This window comes from Capricornis sumatraensis, chromosome 1 (assembly GCF_032405125.1).
Source record: "Capricornis sumatraensis isolate serow.1 chromosome 1, serow.2, whole genome shotgun sequence".
Classification (NCBI taxonomy): Eukaryota; Metazoa; Chordata; class Mammalia; order Artiodactyla; family Bovidae; genus Capricornis; species Capricornis sumatraensis.
The window spans coordinates 194,006,776-194,029,057 of NC_091069.1; the positions used below are offsets into that span (position 1 = coordinate 194,006,776).

The 22,282-nt window shown below is 36.0% G+C and overlaps 2 protein-coding genes across 3 annotated transcripts in view; one reads left to right on the forward strand and one right to left on the reverse strand.

The window, feature by feature from the left end:
• GNB4 (G protein subunit beta 4) overlaps positions 1–9,553 on the forward strand; it is a 33,024-nt gene extending 23,471 nt beyond the window's left edge. The window contains exons 8-9 of the mRNA XM_068982817.1: positions 5,205–5,421; positions 8,776–9,553. Coding sequence (XP_068838918.1) covers positions 5,205–5,421; positions 8,776–8,882 — 324 coding nt within the window. The 3' untranslated portion in view covers positions 8,883–9,553. The remainder of the gene's footprint in view (positions 1–5,204; positions 5,422–8,775) is intronic.
• A 4,128-nt stretch (positions 9,554–13,681) lies between these two features.
• MFN1 (mitofusin 1) overlaps positions 13,682–22,282 on the reverse strand; it is a 35,372-nt gene continuing 26,771 nt past the window's right edge. Inside the window, exons 15-19 of one of the 2 annotated variants that reach the window (XR_011144087.1) lie at positions 21,557–21,709; positions 19,862–20,058; positions 17,772–17,906; positions 16,556–16,739; positions 15,626–15,736 (exon numbers count right to left, since the gene is read on the reverse strand). Coding sequence is in view for 1 of the 2 variants with exons in the window: in XM_068961024.1 (XP_068817125.1) it covers positions 15,655–15,736; positions 17,772–17,906; positions 19,862–20,058; positions 21,557–21,709 (567 nt within the window). In the remaining variant the exon portion in view is untranslated. Of the gene's footprint in view, positions 15,737–16,555; positions 16,740–17,771; positions 17,907–19,861; positions 20,059–21,556; positions 21,710–22,282 lie in introns of both variants that reach the window. The other variant, XM_068961024.1, reaches the window with a different exon arrangement.

A 22,282-nucleotide genomic window follows, 5' to 3' on the forward strand; every position in this document is an offset into this window, starting at 1 on the left:
TGGCCTAACAGACCCTTTTTAGGCCTCAGACACCTTGATTTCAGACTTCTACCCTCAAGACCTATGAAATGATAAATTTCTGTTGTTTAAGCCATTCAGCTTGTGTTCCTTTGTTACAGCAGGTCTAGCATTTGGTTAAAGGTTTATCGGGGCTTCCCTGGTAGCTCAGTTGGCAAAGAATCCACCTACAATGCAGGAGATCCAGGTTTGATCCCTGACTGGGGAAGATTCCCCTGGAGAAGGAAAAGGCAACTCACTCCAGTATTCTTGCCTGGAAAATCCCATGGACAGAAGACCCTGGTGGCCTACAGTCCATGGGGTCACAGAGAGTCAGACACAACTTCATCAGTTTTTTAAATTTCTCTTCTCTAAGAACCATTTTTGGCATCAAAGAGTCTCTGTTTTCTGTTTGATTGATTTTTCACTCTTATCTTTATTTCTTTTCTTCTGCTTACATGGGTTTTGTTTGCTTTCCTGTTTCTCATTTCTTAAGGCAGAAGCTGGTATCACTGGTTTGAAACCTTTCCTCTTTTCTAATATTGGAACTTAAAGTTATAAGTTTCTTTCTAAGCATTGCTTTTTGCTGCATTCCACAAATTTTGATTCATTTTAGTGAAAAATTCTTTATAATTTTCCTTTTGATCTCTTTGACCTATGAAGTTATTTAGAAGTAGCTTCTATAGTTTTAAATATTTGTAGATTTTTAAGATATCTTTATTTTTGTGTTTCCCTGATGATTAGTGATGTCGAGCATCTTTTTGTGTGTCCCTTTGCTGTTTGTATACCTTCTTTGGAAAAATGTCTATTTAGTTCTCCTGTCTGTATTTTAATCAGGTTATTTGGGTTTTTGATACTGAGTTTTGCAGATTGTTTGCATGTTTTGAATATTAACCTTGTTTTGGATATATTGTTTGCAAGTATCTTCTCTCACTTAGGAGGCTGCGTTTTCCTTTTCTCAATAGTTTCTTCATTTTTTCTAGTTTGGTTTAGTTGCATTTGTTTAATTTTGCTTTTGCTTTTCTTGCTTGAAGGGACAGATCCAAAAAAAATATTCCTAAGACCTGTGTGAAAGAGCATTCTTGTGTTATTGTGTGTTAGTCACTCAGTCGTGTCCGACTCTTTGTGATCCCACGGACTGTAACCCACCAGGCTCCTCTGTCCATGGGATTCTCCAGGCAAGAATACTGGAGCGGGTTGCCATTTCTTTCTCCAGGGGATCTTCTCGACCCAGGGGTCAAACCCTGGTCTCCTACATCACAGGTAGAGTCTTTACTGCCTGGGAATTCACTGGCAGTCCAGTGGTTAGGACTCTGTGCTTTCACTGCAAAGGGCCTGAGTTTGATCCCTGGTCTGGGAACTAAAATCCCACAAGCCACACAGTACGGGAAAAAAGAAAAAAGCATACTGCCTATGTTCTAGGAGATTTATGGTTTCAAATTTATAAATCTAAGTATTTAATCCATTTGAGATTATTTTTATATATGTGGTATGAGAAAGTCATCCAGTTTGATGCTTTTGCATGGAGCTGGCCAGTTTTCCCAACACCATTTATTGTCTTTTCCTCATTGTATATTCTTGCCTCCTTTGTTGTTGACTGTGTGTTTTGGGGTTTATTTCTGGGCTATTCTATTCCATTGATCTGTGTATCTGTTTTAGTGTCAGTAACATACACTTTTGATTCCTGTAGCTTTGTAGTATAGTTTGAAATCAGGGCCTGTGATACCTACAAAAAATTGCTTTATATTTTTTTAATATAAATTTATTTATTTTAATTGGAGGTTAATTACTTTACAATGGTGTATTGGTTTTGCCATACATCATCATGACTCCGCCACAGGTATACATGTGTTCCCCATCCTGAACCCTCCTCCCTCCTCCCTCCCCGTACCATCCCTCTGGGTTGTCTCGGTGCGCCAGCCCAAAGCATCCAGTATCATGCATCGAACCTGGACTGGCGATTCGTTTCATATATGATATTATACATGTTTCAATGCCATTCTCCCAAATCATCTCACCCTCTCCCTCTCCCACAGAGTCCAAAAGACTGTTCTATACATCTGTGTCTCTTTTGCTGTCTCGCATACAGGATTATCATTACCATCTTTCTAAATTCCATATATATGCGTTAGTATACTGTATTAGTGTTTTTTCTTTCTGGCTTACTTCACTCTGTATAATAGGCTCCAGTTTCATCCACCTCTTTAGAACTGATTCAAATGCATTCTTTTTAATGGCTGAGTAATACTCCATTGTGTGTATGTACCACAGCTTTCTTATCCATTCATCTGCTGATGGACATCTAGGTTGCTTCCATGTCCTGGCTATTATAAACAGTGCTGCGATGAACATTGAGGTACACGTGTCTCTTTCAGTTCTGGTTTCCTTGGTGTGTATGCCCAGCAGTGGGATTGCTGGGTCATAAGGCAGTTCTATTTCCAGTTTTTTAAGGAATCTCCACACTGTTCTCCATAGTGGCTGTACTAGTTTGCATTCCCACCAACAGTGTAAGAGGGTTCCCTTTTCTCCACACCCTCTTCAGCATTTATTGCTTGTAGACTTTTGGATCGCAGCCATTCTGACTGGCGTGAAATGGTACCTCATTGTGGTTTTGATTTGCATTTCTCTGATAATGAGTGATATTGAGCATCTTTTCATGTGTTTGTTAGCCATCTGTATGTCTTTGGAGAAATGTCTGTTTAGTTCTGTGGCCCATTTTTTGATTGGGTCATTTATTTTTCTGGAATTGAGCTGCAGGATTTGCTTGTATATTTTTGAGATTAGTTGTTTGTCAGTTGCTTCATTTGCTATTATTTTCTCCCATTCTGAAGGCTGTCTTTTCACCTTGCTTATAGTTTCCTTTGTTGTGCAGAAGCTTTTAAGTTTAATTAGGTCCCATTTGTTTATTTTTGCTTTTATTTCCTATATTCTGGGAAGTGGGTCATAGAGGATCCTGCTGTGATTTATGTTGGAGAGTGTTTGCCTATGTTCTCCTCTAGGAGTTTTATAGTTTCCGGTCTTATGTTTAGATCTTTAATCCATTTTGAGTTTATTTTCGTGTATGGTGTTAGAAAGTGTTCTAGTTTCATTCTTTAACAAGTGGTTGACCAGTTTTCCCAGCACCACTTGTTAAAGAGATTGTCTTTTCTCCATTGTATATTCTTGCCTCCTTTGTCAAAGATAAGGTGTCCATAGGTGCGTGAGTTTATCTCTGGGCTTTCTATTTTGTTCCATTGATTTATATTTCTGTCTTTGTGCCAGTACCATACTGTCTTGATGACTATGGCTTTGTAGTATAGCCTGAAGTCAGGCAGGTTGATTCCTCCAGTTCCATTCTTCTTTCTCAAGATTGCTTTCGCTATTTGAGGTTTTTTGTATTTCCATACAAATTGTGAAATTACGTGTTCTAGCTCTGTGAAAAATACCGTTGGTTATATTTTTTTAAAAGTAAACTATATTAGAAGGAAAATGATAAGCTATATTTGCCACAAAGAAAACAAATTTATTCTTCATTTTATTCCTGCAGATCAACAGGTCCTAAAAAAAGCAATACAGATGACCAGTAGATATATGAAGAGAAGTGATTTCTTCTTTGTAAAAAGTGTTGAGTAGTGCCACAATATCTGAGAAATGAGATTCACAAACTAATAATGCATAGTTTTTTTCTGTGTGTGTGTGTGTATATGTGTGTGTTTGCATGCGCGCACGTGAGAACATTTAGTCTACTGCTAGCTTCACTATAACCTAGCCTAACTGGATGATTTAAGTTCTGTTTTATAAAATGTTTCTATATATTTCTTATAATGAAGTTTTTGGAACATGTCTTTGAGTCCACATTCATATATGCTAAGTTGCTTCAGTCATGTCCGACTCTGTGCGACCCCATAGACGGCAGCCCACCAGGCTCCGCCGTCCCTGGGATTCTCCAAGCAACAACACTGGAGTGGGTTGCCATTTCCTTCTCCAGTGCATGAAAGTGAAAAGTGAAAGTGAAGCCACTCAGTTGTGTCTGACTCTTTGCGACCCCATGGACTGCAGCCCACCAGGCTCCTCTGTCCATGGGATTTTCCGGCAAGAGTACTGGAGTGGGGTGCCATCGCCTTCTATAAATACTATAAATAGTAATATTTGATTTAAATGTTTTAGTAAAACATATGGAGGATCAGAGGCTTCCCTGGTGACTCAAGGGCAAAGTTTCCACCTGCCAAAGCAGGAGATGTGGGTTGATCCCTGGGTTGGGAAGATCTGGAGAAGGAAGGATTTGCCTGGGAACTTCCATGGACAGAGGAGCCTGGCAGGCTGCAAGTCCAAGGGGTTGCAAAAAAGTGTCTACAACTCAGTGACTAAACAACAGCAGAGGACCGGAGCCAGGATTTATTATGTGTCTTGTGCTGAACAATGGGTTATGGGTCCTTTGTGTGTGTTATTTCACTCTGCCCTAACCAACATGCTAAAGCTGAGACTAAGGCTTCCCAGGTGGCACTAGTGGTAGAGAACCTGCCTTCCAACTCAGGAGACATAAGAGATGCCAGTTTGATCCCTGGGTCAGAAAGATCCCCCAGAGAGGGGCATGGCAACCCACTCCAATATTCTTGTCTGGAGAATCCCATGGACAGAGAAGCCTGGTGGACTACAGTCCATAGGGTTGCAGAGTCAGACACGACTGAAACGACTCAGCATGCAGCATGCACAAGGCCCAAGTGTTCAGGAATCTTCAGGGATTAAAATCACTCACCTGACCCAAATCCTAGTTGAAAATTAAATCTAGGTCTGTCTTACCCACTCCTGAGAGTCCCTTGGACTACAAGGAGATCTATCCAGTCCATCCTAAAGGAAATCAGTCCTGAATATTCATTGGAAGGACTGATACTGAAGCTAAAATTCCAGTATTTTGGCCACCTGATGCGAAGAACTGACTCATTGGAAAAGACCCTGATGCTGGGAAGGATTGAAGACAGGAGGAGAAGGGGACAATAGAGGGTGAGATGGTTGGATAACATCACTGACTCAATGGACAGGAGTTTGAGCAAGCTCTGGGAGTTTGTGATGGACAGGGAAGCCTGGCGTGCTGCAGTCCCTGGGGTCATAAAAAGTCAGACACAAATGAGCTACTGAACTGCTGTCTTACCCCAGAGTCCATCATTACACTGCCTTAAATAACGTTTGTGTACTTAAATGGAATAAGTGTTTGTTGCTTTTCTTTCTAGTTTTTCCCAAATGGATATGCCTTTGCCACTGGCTCTGATGATGCCACTTGCCGGCTCTTTGACCTTCGTGCAGACCAAGAGTTATTATTGTATTCTCATGACAATATCATCTGTGGGATCACTTCCGTAGCTTTCTCAAAAAGTGGGCGTCTCCTGTTAGCTGGCTATGATGACTTCAATTGTAACGTATGGGACACACTCAAAGGAGATCGTGCAGGTCAGTAAATTGATACACATTAGTTTTTTGTCAGGAAACATGAAGTTTCCTATCAGTTGTTCTTGAGGTCTCCTGGATACCCTGGGGAATGGCAGCCTGGCAGTTTTCATTCATGGCTGTTGTTAACCTTTGAGTTCAGTTACAGTTCATAAACCACATTTGTTTCTATTTTCTAAAGAGTAATATTTGATTATATATTTTCATGTTTGATAACTTTTGACATAAAGATGAACAGTGAATATAATTTAGTGTGGTCTTCCAGATTACAGTTTGCTTATAATCTGACAGGAAACAGTGTAATTGCTGTGCATCCTCTTTGGTTCAGATCTTGTCTAGGAAAGGGCATAGAATCACTGTCTCCTCTTAATCTCATACTCTTGAGTTCTCCCCTGCAGCTTCTGAAATTCTAGCATCAAGTCATACTGGGGACTGTCATTAATAACAAATTACCAAGTTACTTAAAATGTTTTTAGAATCAAAATTATATGCAAAGAATCAACTAGGTCTACATGGGTTATTACTGAAACACAGCAGTCTTCTGACCTCAGCCCATATTTTCTGCTCCTAGAGGTAGCTACTTTTAAGTATTTATTTCTGTATCTTTAAATGACATACCTGTATTGATTTTTTTAAATTAACATTTAGGCATTATCTCTTGAGGTTTGGCTTTAACATCCTTCCTCCTACCTCAGCTTCCTTCTTCCGATTTTTCCCATGTAGTGAATTGTTTAGAACATCAGTCAGTGTTTATTACACACTTATGAATTTTTAAAACAGTACTTACTGCTGAGCAGTGACGTATGTATGTGACTTCCTTTGTGATGCAGATTCTTAATATTCTCTAGGGTCAAATCATTGGACCTTCTAATTTTTTGGCTCACATTCTTACTTTTGATGTGCTTCTCATTACTCTTCAAACTTTCTGCAAGTTTTGCTATGTCTGGAGGTAGATTCATTCCCATCTATCATTCTGAGTATTCAGTGGACCTTTTCGATCTTGAAACATATACTCTCTAGCACTGGAAAGTTTTAAGGGGCTCATTTAATCAGTTGCACATTTTTCTCCTTTATCATTCTCTTTGTAGGACTCCCATTATTCTGATGTTGGACTTCCTGGACTTTCCTTTGACTTTCTTAGTTTCTCTATTTTCCATCTGTCTTTTTTATGTTCTGGGAGAAATCCTTGCTTTTTCTTTCCATGAACCATCTGTTAAGCTTTGGTTTTCCATTTTTGCTCCTATCTTTTTGAGATTTTTTTTTTAAGGCCATTCTTTTCTTCATGAATAAAAGTCTTTTGTTTCTGTAGGGTCATTAACGAAAGCCTCTCTTGAAGTTTTCTTTAAGCATAATCTTTTGTTTTCCAAGTTGCCTTTTCTCCCCCTTTTTTTTTTTCAGTCTCCTGTATAGTGTATTTCCTTGAAACTCTGATGATCTTTAGCCCGACTCTTTGAGATCCCAGGGACTGTAGCCTACCAGGCTCCTCCGTCCATGGGATTCTCCAGGCAAGAATACTGGAGTGGGTTACCATTTCCTTCTCCAGGGGAATCTTCCCGACCCAGGGATCAAACCCAGGTCTCCCGCACTGGAGGTAGACGCTTTAACCTCTGAGCCACCAGGGAAGCCCTAATTATCCTTAAGAGTGAGGTATTAAAACTGTCTAAAAGCCCTCTGTGTATGCTTGGGGTGTACTGACAGTAGGCCTCACTGAACAATGATCTGGCCAGGCTTTCATTAGGGAATTTCTGATATGTCTTATGACCTTTTCCCCCTTGGGTCTGCTGTGTTCTCTGATGTGGATTTTTCCAGTTTTCTACCTGGAATCTCTCTGACTAACAGTTTAGGGGCTGATTTCAGGAAGAAAGCTGGAGTGCGAAACAGGAAGTAAACTTTCCTTATTCCCCAGCTTTCAGTAGTTGCACTGCTCAGCTGTGCCTGTTTTCTTCCAGTTAAGAGACCCTCTTGTTCTCTCTCTAGCATGTCTCTAGTCTTGTGTTCTGGGCGGGATGATAAATCATCTGACTCTGCAGAGTGAAGGTAGAGACCTGGAGAGTCTAATTGATGCCCAGATGTTTTCTAATGCAGTCTTCATTTACCCCATCTTTGCTCCTGTGGTTCCAGAGATACTTGGTTCCACTAGTTTCTGACCCCTTTGGAGCTTCTGCAGTCATTTTTGTTGGCTTATCAGATCATTTGAACTCAGCATTTAGGATCCATTAATAATCACCAAGAGCATACAGCTCACAAACAGGGTGTGTCCTTACCCTTTTAAATTCCTGTACAGTTTTAAGGTTTCTGAAGTAGAGGCAGTGTCAGCATTACTAGGGATAATTTTCTACAACCTCTTAAGAGACTGCAGAAGAGTTCATGGTTTAGCTGATTATTTTTTTGAGGTATTAGGTGGGTTTTGCCTGGATTGAATCAGTATCCATAACTAAATAGAAATGTGTTTGTTTTTCATATTTTTTAACATCTGCTTGAGATTTAGTTTTGCTTTGCTGATAGTTGTTTGGTTTCAGGTTGACTCAACTGGCTACTTTCACCTTAAAATTGAATTGTGACATGAATTGCTAATTCATTCTTCTTTCCAATATGATTTGGAGTATTTAGTCACAGTGGTCATTTTTTGTTACTTCAACCCATAATGGTAAATTTGACTTTTTCCAAACATTGCTATGCAAAAGGTACTGCAGATAATATTAAAGAGTTATACAAGATTAACTTCTGTGCCGGAGATTGGGTGAAAATGATATGCCTAATTACATGTGAGAGATATTGCAAACTCAAACAGTATATTAAAGAAAGATTCTGAGAATTTGATATAGTCCGATTTTTTAATCTTTACATCTCATTTTCCTCCCAAACAGTTGGGAATATTTAATTTTATCCTGTCTGGTGGTCAGAAGATCAGATAAGCTTAATATTCAGAATAAACTAAAACTAGATGAGTTTGATGGTTTCACAGAGTTATGACCAAAACATTCCAGTGTTAGTGGTTAAAGGAATAAATTATGTTGGTATTTTTGGTGGTGTATTCTTATGTTTCTGTTGTTCTGGTGGTAAAAGTTCATTGAACTTCATTTAAAATTATTACCAAAATTCAGAAGTATCATGTACTTATTAGTGACATACAAGTCTACATGTTTTTGAAGACATGATTTTGAATATAAGAAAGCATAGTTATACATTTTAAAAAAATGAAAAACAATTTGATGCATATGTCAGAAATTCATGTAATACAAAGAAATTTTATTTTATATACATGCCATAAGTACCCATCTAAGATCTTTCTGCATACACTTGTTTAATCCTAAAACTTGCCCTTCGCTAACTTTTCATTGAACTTTTGTCTTTCAGGTGTTCTTGCTGGTCATGACAACCGTGTCAGCTGTTTAGGTGTAACTGATGATGGCATGGCTGTGGCAACAGGGTCTTGGGACAGTTTTCTTAGAATCTGGAATTAACAACACATGCAAATTTTCCATTCTCCACTGATACCTGGAGAAATCAGTACTACAGCCTATAGCTGTGAAAAAGAATTTACCTTATATTTGCAGGTGAAGATTTTTCTATTGAGATTATTATATACAAAAAAGAAGCTTTCAGTAAACTACAAATAAAAAAGGTGAAAACAAGGTAAAGGTGCTTGCTGAGATCAGGACCAGTGTATTAATCTGAGGAGTTGAGCTCATTTAACCTTGATGAATTCTTGCTTGTATTGTCTAATTCTTTATTTTGTGTAGACAGAAATGTACACATTACAGCAACCTATCATGTTAGAATGTATGTTTGCATTTCTTCAGAATTACATTTTTAACTTTATATAGAAGTATCGCATTTTTGTGTTCTGTAGTGGAGGAACGAGGCACAGTAATACATGGAAGTGAGACCATACATGTGTGTATTGATGTTTAAGAGAATATCTCCTTGAATTCCAGCTTTCTTTTTGATCTGAAAGAGATCCTGGCTGCTTATTGTTTAAGAATGCTGACAACAGGGACCTACTATATAGCTCAGTGTTATGTGGCAGCCTGGATGGAAGTTTGGGGGAGAATGGATACATGTATGTGTGGCTGAGTCCACTTCGCTGTTCGCCTGAAATTATCACAGCATAACCGGCTATACCCCAATACAAAACGTTAAAAAAAAAAATGCGTCAGACGTAGGTACCGCTGAGGGGAGTCTGTGTGAGTATCAATAGTTTCTGTCTCATCCTCTGCCAGCTTATCAATTTAAGTAAGTGCTTATGTTGAGTCCTTTAAAGGGGACATAATCTAAAGGCCAGGGAATCTCACTCTGGAATTTGAGACATACATAAGAAACTCATATTCTATTAACAGGTAGATAGCAGTAATCATATGAATTGTTCTTATTTTTTAAAGTTAGATATGATCAAATGACATTTAGCATTCTAAATAGTTAGGCTTTCCTACTGATTTCATCTTCTAGAGGTGAGTTTGCAGGGTGCATTCTTAACATCTGGACTGTCTTTGCATCTGAAGAAATTTTCCCAGTGTTTCCATCAGTATGTATCTAGGAAGGACACACAGTGTGTGATGGCATGATGATTTTGAAAGAAGTATACAATCTAACAAATCTGTTACAAATAGTTACAATGTAAGGTTGCTTTATGAATGTTCATATAAAATCTGAATTGATGTTAACTCTCTGTGTCTTCAAATATTTAAAAAGTAAACATTCAAGCTTTTTGATCTTCTGTACCATTTCCTCCCACTAGGACAAAATACTGGTTTCTAAGTGGTTTTGCTTCAAAGGATACCTAGATCAAAGTGATCCCCACTTTAAAGCCAAAAGAAAATTCCAAGAACAGTTCTTAAAGGAGTCAGAGGAAAATACTAAGCCATTTCTCTGCTTCTCAATGATATAATGTGTTTATTACTAGAATGAGCCCCCTTGAATTTAAACAAAGATACTTTTGCTCTTGAATTTTCTCTTACAAATAATCTAAATGATTGACAACAGAAGATTGTTAAGTCTTGCTTGATAGTGAAGTCATAGAGTTTTTCTAATATAGAGGTGCACTGTTTTGTACTTAGTAAACTGTGTCAGTTACTGTTGAGCTTTATCTGTTAACTTCTGATCACCTGTAATCCTAAATACTCCCAAATTTTACTTGTGGATTTCCATTTTAATATTGTGGATATGCTAATAAGCACATCAGCCATAAGGAATTAACTGTTTTAGGCTACTAAAAAGAGAATAAAATGGAAAAAGGAAGATTAAGATATAGGACCAAAAAAAAAAAAAAAAGACTGTTGTAGATGGCAGGCATGAATGTATATTTATATACATATAACAGGATTTCTGTGAATTTCTGATGTTAATGTTTGTGGACTATTTAAGAAGTGATATAAAAAGCCGCTCTTTGAGATAAGGCAAGACAATTTTTAAGGGACAGTCATTTCCAAAAACAGGAGTGAGGATTATCATGTAGTTCAGCAATTTATTCCAAAATCCTGTTGAAGCAAGCACTTGTAGCATGTGCAAAATTGCCTTATATATATGAAGAGTATCTCCACTAGTTTGAAAATGATTCTAGTAACAAGATATTTTAGAGGCACAGACTGTACGAATTCTGTGGTCTTAAACATGTTAATAAAAATGACTTAATATTATTAAACTTTTTGTAGGTGGTTAAAAGGCAGTTATCATAATTAAACGTGTACTAGGCTACTGAAAATTAACCACTATCATGGCTGATTATACATATGACCAAATGGTGATACCATATTAACTAACTTACAGGTTAAAACTTTAGTTATCTAGTGATATGGGTCCCACTTGCTAAATTTGTATACTTGCAGTCTGAGTTCATCTGATTGTGTATTTAAAACTTCCTGAAATGGGTATATTTTATAGACACACAGTACAGCTTGAATCTTAGTTTTTCCAAACTTAAAAAAAAGGCCAAATGTAGTTTTAAGGAATTTGCATCAATATTGCAGTTCTGGTGCCTGATTTTTTTCTCTTTACCTAAGAAACATTTAAACTTAATGTGCATCAGTTGGGTTTATTTGTAGATTCTTTAATCATTGCGTAAAAACAACAGTTAAGATATGGCAGTATTTTAAAGGCAAATATTCTTTTCTAAAAGAGGGGTGATGGCCTTGTGTTCAGCAAATCAACCCATAAACCTCAAAAAAGCACTTCATGCTCTCAGCAAGGACACTGCCTCCACTTTGATGGACCGGCCTCATTTTTGGCAGCTGTGCTATTAGAGATTTAGACTAAATATTCAAGTTTCTTCCCTAGCTCAAATTTTTATAGTTGTGAAACCATGGTTACAACAGCATATTGAGTTCCATCTTTAGAGAGGCAAAGATTTAGGCTTAATATCTCAAGAGATACTTAAGTATCAGATACTTCTTAATTCTGCAAGAGGGCTTACCTGGTAGGCAGTCTCCTTGTTTTAATTTAGACTCATCTGAACTGATTAATACTGCATGATGATAGTAAATTAGTCTCTTTACATAATAGAGGTAGGTGATTCTGGAATATGTTAAGTAATTTTAAAGTTAACCTATGAAAGAGAAACCTTGGCTTCTTCAGGTGACAAACTGAAATTTTTGAAGTTGCTAAAAAAAAAATACTGTGTCAATATTATAAAACTAACTTTCTCCAACACTTTTGATATTTTAGATTTATAAATTACATTCTGTTTTAAAAATGAAGATGTTCAGGGAAATTTATGCTTATTAGTGAGTGTCTCACAGTTTAAATTATAACAGTTGAATACTTGTGGCTTACCTGTTGATGTGTTTAAATGTAATGGAAACTGATTAAAAACAATCTCCCAAATGGGCCTACGATTTTAGTAATAGATTCTTTCTAAAATCTTCAGGGTGTGAGTTAGGCTTAAAAAAATTTTCAAATTATTATGTTCAGTTTCTAATTTCCCTTTTGCCATCGTGGAAAGCAAAATTTTAAACTATTTCTTACCTCATTTGAATTTTGAAAAAACCCACCAGTCAGACTATCTTGTGAGAAATGGTAGCACAGTGGATAATACTGGTATTTTAAATTAGACTAAATAGAATGTGACGCACCCTTCGTATTTACTACTTCTCCCATTGTTCATTGTAAGCTGCCTTAAATTCAGTGCTATATTTAAAAGTATTGGTTATCATAGGTACTCAATAAAATGGTCTGTAGTTGAATGTCTAAGCTAGCATTGCTTTAAAAAGTAATTTATTAATCAGAATGATGGTACAACTTGTGTTTAGCAAATTTGTTTGCATGTTGATAAAATTTCCTAAGTCTTTTTTCTTAAAACCAGTTATTGAGCCTATAAAATAGTTGACTAATGCAGCATATGGAAAAACTGGTTAAATTTTAGTTTCAACTGATGTTAAGTGTGCCCGACAAAATCTTTCATCATACAGTATTTTTTAATTACTAGAACTTCAGTGATATACTTGGTAGATATTCAAGCCTTTTCTGTCTCTTACACAATGGTGCTCTATCTATTGTTTTCTCAAAGAAGCATCTGAACACTTGCATTTGCATATTCTTATCCAAAGGCATTCACATCTAATGGATTTTTTAAGTTGATTAAAATGTTTTTCTTCACCTAGAGTGGTTTCTACAACACTTGTGGCCAACTGAACCTGAATGTCAGTAGTCTGTGGGAAAGGTGAATGTATTAGATTAAAGCTCTTAGAAAAAAGCTTTAAACCAAACTATGTACTTGTATCATGACTTAACAGTATTCTTGAATCATTCTTGCAGTAATTCATTCCTTTATTTGTATAGTAGCTCTGTGAAATAATGTTGCTGTGAATTGATATTGTAATCAATAAAGTGCTTTTAACCAGATTTCACGTGGCATGTTTTAAATCGTTTTTAGTAGGATTACTTTTTTAAGTCTCACAATTGGAACTCCAAGCCCAGCAGTTCATGCTCAGCTCTGATTCCATTATCTAAGCATTCTCATCATGAAAAACACATTGGCTGCCAGAAGCAAGGAAGAAATTGGAGGTCCAATGACCTATCCTATAGTAAGTACTGTTTACGCTGGCCTACTGTTAAAAGGCCACAGATTTTAATTAAAAAGCAGAATTTAAGTCATTCTTCCCTTAAAGCTCCCTTAGGATAAATATAAGCCAGTTTCCCCAAGATAGCTTATATCCTGCCGTAAAAATCATCAAAAATAAAAGATTAAAACTCACTAAATGCCAGTATAAATGTTCTATTTATCAACTTTCAGGCAAACAAGTTTTATTTTCACCTTGCATATTATAAAAAATCTAGGTTTGTAAAAAGCTGAAGGTTATACAAAGTTTATAAATAATCCTGAAAACACACAGAGTAGACAAGTAAATGTGCAGTAACTTTGAACATCAGCCATAAATCACAATTCTTTATCATTCATGGGCTTGGTCATAGGTGAACTTACCCCAAGCATAAAGGTGGGCTTCATTCAAACTTGATCAGGCAGAACTGGATTCAAGCTACTAATGGAAAATTTAGTATAAACTTACTATAGCAAAACCACTATTCCACAGTTCCCAAATTTTGGCATGCATCAGGATCACCTTCAGGGCTTGTTAAACCAGAAACTGCTGATCCCCAAACCTAGTATTTGATTCAGTAGGTCTAGGATGAGCCCCAAGAATGTAATTCTTACAACTTCACTAGTGATACTGTTGATTGAGGGACTGAACTGTGAGAGCCACTGTACTTAGCTCTCATGGGCTAATACCAAACCACTGTACTATTTCAGAAGTTCAAGTACTGGTGTATAAAGATTAAGGCCTTCAACTTGTAACCTCAATTAGCAGTACCCAGTCTTAAACATCAGTTTTTTCTGTTGCAGTTGTTACTTAGTCCCACTTCTTGGTGACTTGTATAATTTTTTGGTTATAAAGCCACAATGTTAGCTATAAATGAGTATCTGGATTTGAATATTGCATTCTAGTATCTGATTTGCATAAACAAACATTAAAGGCTTCTATGGCCTAAATAATTTTATTTTCTCCTTAAAATAACCTGAAAAAGTGTTGCACCTGTAATGAAAAGACTGAATAGTATCCAAGAGACTTAAACATACAGAAAAAGTACTGAGTATTGAAGAAAAAAAGCCTGAAACATTATCCCTTCCATGGAAGAGCACCATCAGCTCTACCGGCCAAATGTGCTGTCTTCTGGGATTGTGGATTCCTAACATGCACCTGGTGATGTTGATTCAGTGGTCCTCAAAACTATTTTTGCATAGCAAAGCCTTAGACCAGTTTTTCATGTTTCCATATAAGTTTCTATTAATTTTTTAACATAGAAACAAACACAATATTTTAACTCAAACATTTTCATTAAGGTAAAAAATAAAATTTTTAACCATGCCCTGTCAAATTCATACAATTTAAATAAACATAAAAGTCACCGTGGGGGACAACCCAGAAGTATCCTTGGCAAATACTTTTCGAAGAACAGCATTTTTGACTGTAGCCACCCAAAATTCAGATCTTCCATCTCTTTGGTATTTTTATTACTTCAAACTTAACTCTTAAAATAGAAAGCTTTCCTTACTGGAATCACAGCTGAGGCTGAACGTGTTTCTTGAGAAACATGAGCAGACTAGACCCAAATACTTTCATACAGGACTTTTTCTACTAACAGACCTATACACTGCTTTACATCAGTTTCAGTGGGAATAAAAGGGAGTAAAAACAGCATTGTTTATTAGTGGTTTACATACCTGTCAGGATGGCAAAAGTGATTGTAACCTGCATAAATAATACACTCAAGAATATTCCACACTCCTTTGTGGTTACAGCAATACAGTTTATAAAACAAAAATCTGATTATCCCCATTAAAGTCGGCATCAAAAATTAGTTTTGAGAAAGAAGGTGAAAGGAGCATTCTCTAACTCCTGGATGCCAGGAAGCAGAGTTTTTCAGAATCAAAAACAAAGAGAGCCCTAATTAAGAGCAAGGCCCCACCCCTCAGGGGTCACAGAGTTGTTTCTTTTGCTTTAAACTAATTCATCATTTTCACATATCAAAGGATTTTTCTTTACCCAAAATTATAGAGACACCATAACACTCTTCAGAAGTGCAAACACCCTGAGATAGATCAATACCGGGATCTACTCAAGGATTTGCTATTTAGGGGTATAGTTAGTATAATTCATACTTAAAATCACTTCATAGAAATAACCGTCCAAATCTTCCAAACTCCATTTTCTCCTATGATGATCACCAAAGCAATCTCTATTGTTAAGATTCTTCTTCTCTGCTTGAATGTAGAAACCGCTTAGTAAAATTCTCCAGCTGGTTTTCAAGTTGAACAGCTTTATTTCTAATTTAAAAAAAAAGAATAAACACCAATCTAATTATCATAAAAGTCAATGAGAAAAAAATGCATCCCATCCAAATCTTGGAAAAAAAAAAATCACTAGTTAGCTGTTGCTACATTAATCTGAATTCAGATCCACTCTTAAAAAGCATTTACTATATATGCTTCTATAACTTAGTAATAAATACAGACTCCACTGGCCAGGAAAGATATACTGAGATAAAATCTGTAACAAGAATGAAAAGCCTACACATATGTATACCCATGGCTGATTCATGTTGAGGTTTGACAGAAAACAAAATTCTGTAAAGCAATTATCCTTCAATTAAAAAATAAATAAACTTAAAAATTGAAAACAAAAAAAAGCTTAAGAGATAGTGGAGTCACACCACCTTACAAAGAAATTTATCCTAAGTCACATGAAGACATAATTGTTCCTGAATTCCCTTTAAGTATAAAACATAGAATAAGTGGTTTTCTGTATACATACAGTAGCTGGCAGATGTCAGGACCACAGCTGCCAAAAATATATTTTTTAATATTAAAAAACTGTATATAAAGAAACCAAATGCCCATAAAAAGAAAGCAGGTCTGTGTCTCCCATTCTCATAATGTGCCATGGTGCACACACATACTTAAATGAGTCTCTCTCTTTCCTTCTTGGTCTTGTTTTGTATGTTGCTAAGTGGATACTGTCAAGGTCATATAATTTAAATGTGCTCCACTGTATATTTCTTCAGAAAATGCTCCTGAGATACATAAGTACCAATAATCTATCAGTTTTTTTTTTAACTATAGCAAGATGAAAAAATAAAAACGTACCTCAGTTAAAAATTGTTTTCTATTGGATACTGTTTCACCAAATTTGAAAGGCTGTATTTGGGATGATCTAATTTAAAATAGGAGCAATGGATCACACGAAATTCGCTTGGGTAGCAGGTGGTGTGTGTGTGTGTGAGAAAGGATGCTGGGGTCTAAGTCACAGGCAGTCACGTTTCCAGAGACTCTGAAACAGAAATGCGATATGAATGTGACCACTGATCAGACTCAAATATCATGCATGGACAGATTGTGTGTGTGTGCGCGCGTGTGTGCGTGTGTCTGTCTGTCTGCCTGTCTGTCTGTCTGTAAGGATGTTGGGGTCTAAGTCACAGGCAGTCACGTTTTCAGAAACTCTGGAACAGAAACGCAATGAGAATGTGACTGGTGATCACACTGAAACACCATGCATGGATAGATTCTCTGTGTGTGTGTCTGTCTGTAAGGATGTTGGGGATAAGTTGCAGGCAGTCACGTTTTCAGAGACTCTGGAACAGAAACGCGATGAGAATGTAACTGCTGATCAGACCGAGATAGCATGGACAGATATTTGTGTCCCAAAATTCAGGTCACAAGGACAGCCTCTCCAATTTGCAGACATTGCAAACTGTTTTTATACAGGCAGCTATATGTAAGTAGTAGCAGAAATGAAATGATGCTTAGTGATTCTCCCAGACTTGTAGTTGAGCGAGCTAATGCGTAGCAAGTTAAGAACCGTCAAGAAGTATAGACCTGTGCTAATACTTCTGGTCTTGACTCCCCAAAGCAGAACTTATTTAGGGTCCAAAGAATCCATGGCAAATCATATTAAAACCATAATTCCACTTTATAATATTAGGATATCTTGTTTACTTCTGCTGCTTCAAATTTAAGTATACCTATGAGTCCCCACTGAGATGAGAAGTTATGAATCTTGGATACATAGGACTGAAAACTCATAATTTTAATAACAGAACTGCTCTACAAAAGGACAAATATAGCTTAACACAGGGCTCTAAGTCTGGATCTAAAAAAATCCCTTTAATTCATACTTTTTTGCTGTTGAAATTAGTTTTCACTGAAATTATAAAACATATGGAATTAAATATGGAAAATTATAATTAAGCCAATGCAGAAAGCCAAAAATTTTAACATAAATTTGCTAGCAATTTTACATAATTGTATTTTGGTAATGAGACCAGTAAATGTTCTTATTATTGAGAAGAAAAAGTTCAAATACCTTAAGAGCTTTGAATTGTTTTGTATTTTCTCCAACTGATCTATTTCTTTGGATAATCTAGCAATTTCTTCTTCTAGATGACTTTGTGTAATATCAACTTGTTGGCACAGGCGAGCAAAAGTGGTTGCCATTTCCCTTAAAATAAAAAACAATTTTATCAGCAGTCATGAATGTCTTTTTAAAATGAATAAGCTTTAATTTAAAGCTTACATTAAAAAAGTCACAAGATTAAAAAATCCCTAAGACATAAGGTATCAAAGAACATTGCTAAGAATGGTATGAGGGAGGGTAGAGTGTATGGTACTTGTAAACTTAATATGACTGTGGGCTTGATTTCATCTGGCCTCAAGACAAATGCTCAACAGGTAGTAACTACTCTGCCATTTTGTTGTGAATGTGAATAAGCTATAAAAAGGCAAAGGTTGGGTATATTTCTTCAGAAAATATTAAGCCTTACTTTCATCCCCTACCAATAAGAATAAATTACTGGAAACAGGAAAAGGAAATTTCATGAACTTCTGTGACTTAGTCAAAAATACTTTATAGCAACATTTAACTACATTTCTAGAGTCAAAGGGTGTATTTGTGTGCTAGTTAATATGTTAACTTTGGCAAATATTGTGTATTTGCTATTGGGAGCAAATGCCTAGTAGGTGTGTACCACTGGACTTTGACTGACTGACTTGTTTTTCTCTGCAACTATTCTATTCTCTTGCCCATCTTCATCTTTTCCATGGTCTTTTCCCTCTCCCATCTCTCCTCATCTGACCAAATACCAAGATTAGACAAATGAAGCATCTATTTTAACATTTTACTACATTAATATTTGGCTAGTATTATTTTATTTAACTGGAATAATTATTTGAAGTTGCCTCTGTTAAAGTGTAAAGTCATGTAAGAAAGAATACAACTTTTAATTTACCATAACTTCTAGCTATAGTTATTGTCACATGGTAGGTGATTAATGTTTGATAATGATGAATGGAAAGCTTCATTCTGTTTTTATGAAATGTGAACCTCAACTGATTTCTTTTGGAGGTCTACGTCATCCTCATTAATATAAATAAATCAAAATTAACACCATTAAATAAAATAGGAGCTCAATAAATATTTGGGAAATGAATGGACTAAATCACTGGTCTCAATTCTGTGACCTCGTTGTTTCTGTTCCCTACAGCTCTAAATAGGTTATTACAGGCTCTGATCTTGTGTCTGAAACAGTTCAATCTTCTGGCAGTTTTTGTCTCCTGAGTCTAAACCACTTTACACACTATACCACTGCCAAGTTACCTGTTTTAGAGCTTAATATTAATGATGTCACTCCCAAGATTCCTGATAGCCAAACCTGTCCTATCGTTAGGCTTATACTCAAATGGACTCCTCTTATGTACACATCTGCCACACTGAAATTATCTCATGTTTCTGAACATATTCCCTTTCTCCCCGACTTCTTGCCTTTAGTTTGGGCTCTTTTCTCTGTCTCCCTCTTTCTATTCTGCACATTCAAATCTCATTAGGCTACCTTTCCTCCAGGAAACCTTTACTGATCCACTGTCCTTTATGCTTTAAGATTCTAGAGCCTCACATTATGAAGCTCTCATTACCTATCATTTTCCATCTTTTTAAAAAATAATTATGTAAATGTTGCTTCTTCTACTAAATTGCAATTATCTTTAGCTCAGAAAACTTTCTAATTCAGCTGTCAGTAGCACCCTAATATAGAATATTATGCATCGATCTGACTGGGGTCCTGTGTATTTTTACTAAATTAACAATAAATATTTGAGATACATAAAAGAAACTCAGAGGACCCAGGTGTTTATTATTATAATAAAATTCTCTTGGGTTTTAAAAAAAAATCATGCCTATAAATCTGGGCTGTAATAGTAAAAACAAATTACATTCACCACCATGCATTTATTTTGAGCCCACTGTTTGATCATTCTATTTTTTCCATTCTGGTGGCAATTATAAAATATGTCCACGGTGTGATAATTATTTGAGTTGTACTCTTATTCATGCATTTCTGCATGTATGTCATACTTCAGTAAAGCTTTAAAACAAAAACACAGATGTATCTTTCAACTTACTGTTGTACTTGATGGCTGCAGTTTGCGCTTGTGAAGCTAACAATCATTTGTAGTTTTTCAGTTGCATAATTCACAAATTGCTGTTTAAAGGCTCTCTCCTTGGCACGGGTGGTCCAAGTGAGCCTTTCATAAAGATACAAAGCTCCATACATACTTAATGAAACAGATATGAGTTTCCAACCTACAGTTTTCCAAATCTGTAAGATAAATTCACAGCTTACTTTGAGAAAAAAGACACTACTAGAGAGACTACTCAAAGGCATTTTAGAAAATGCATTGGCTCTGTACAGATCCTTGAGTTAGATCCATTTTTTAAAAACGTTATCTTCCTTTTCTATAAGATAATATGAAATTACTGAAAATCAAGCTGAAAAAGGAGCAGCACAGAAATAGCAGGCAAGAACTTTTATAACCTGCCAAGTATTTGGTAAGTTGATTCAATGTATCTCAAAAAGGGATGTTAATTTTTTTAGGTCAAAAGTTTAAAAAATCAAAACAAACTATATAAAATAGACTTCCCTGGCAGTCAAGTGGTTAAGGTTCTGCACTTCCACTGCAGGGGATATGGGTTTGATCCCTGGTCAGGGAACTATGGGGACTTCCCAGGTGGTGCAGTGGTAAAAGAATCCGCCTGCCAATGCAGGAGACACACATTTGATCCCTGGGTCAGGAAGAACCCCTGGTGTAGGAAACGGCAACCATCCCAGTATTTTTGCCTGGAATATTCCACAGATAGAGGAACCTTGTGGTTCTTCATGTGGCTGCAGTGGCAGACATGACTAGGGTGCACACACACACACACACACACACACACACACACAGAACTGTGATCCCACATACCATGCAGTGAGGCCAAAAAAGAAACAAAAGTAGCCAACAAGTACCTACTTATAGCACAGAGAACTATACTCAATATTTTATAATAACCTATAAAAGAATCTGAAAAAGCTATATATATACACGTGTGTAATGTGTGTAAATAATCACTTTGCTGTACATCTAAAACATGATATTGTAAATCAAGCTACATGTCAATTTAAAAAAAGGAAAACAAGTAAACCTATGCTGTTAATGACATAAAAAAATTTTTTTAATATGTAAGAACTACTACAAAAAACAACATTTAATACTTTAAGGTGATCTCTTTGGTATTTGGAGAAGGCTAGATAAGGGCTCTGGATCACTGTTATTCCAATGTATAAGTATTGTTTCTTTGTGTGCTGTGATGGAAATATTACTTAAAAATGTATGTTGTGATAATCATTTCACAATACATACATACATTAAATCCTGTGGTACACCTCAAACTAATACAATTTTATATGTCAACTATATTTTAATATAAAAATAAATATTTAGGGTGGTGGGAGGGAGGCTTAGGAGGGAGGGGATATATGTATATTATGGCTGATTCACACTGTTGTGTGACAGAAACCAACACAACATTGTAAAGCAATTATCCTCCAATTTAAAAAAATTTAAAAACAAATAAAAATAAATATTAAAAAAATTTAAAAGATTAGATCCAGTTCACTAATTTTAACCTACAACTTTTCGTATCATCTTATAGAACCTGGAAACAGAAGTAAACATATCTTTCTTTTCCTGATCTAGCAGGTAGCTTTGCAAAAATTTCAATTTTAATTACACCAAAAAATACTGTTTCTAAAAAAAAAAAAGGTACTGTTTTCTTACCACTCCTCCAACAACGATGATGCCCATAGACGTTCTAGATGTAAGAGAGGCTAATGTTGTTATTAGGGTAACCATGAGTTCTTCCTGTGATGCATTATCTGGCGTTGCTGGGTTGGAAGGGGCAGTGGGAGTAGAAGCTAAAGATCTGGGGAGCTGATAAGGTTGAGGGGTGAAGAATTAATTCAATTAAACAGCTATACATGGAATAATCATTTACAAAATTCTGTTATATTCTCTTTTAAAATTATAGCAGTAAAACTACAAAAAGAATGACTCCAATTAATGAGTTTACCATAAATACATGAAGAAAATAAAAATGATCTGAAACCATAAAGAATAGATTTTTATAATATACAATGAGTCTATCTATAACAATAGGCCCTCAAGTCTCAAGAGAAATTAAAACTGCATATCAAATTTTTTCACACCAAAAACAGTCTTTTAAAAAAATATTGGGCTTCAAAATTAAAACCTTGAGAATTTCCTTGTGGTTCAGTAGTTAGGACTTCACACTCACTGCCAAGGGCTTGGGTTCAACCTATGGTCAGGGAACTAAGATCCCACAAACCATGCAGCCAAAAATAATAAATAAAAATAAAAAATGAAAGCATAAAATTAAACTTAAAACCTTTACACTTTAAAACATACCATAAGAAAATAAAAAGGCAAGCTACAGACTAGAAAAACATAAATATTTTGAAATCATATAACTGATAAAGACTTACA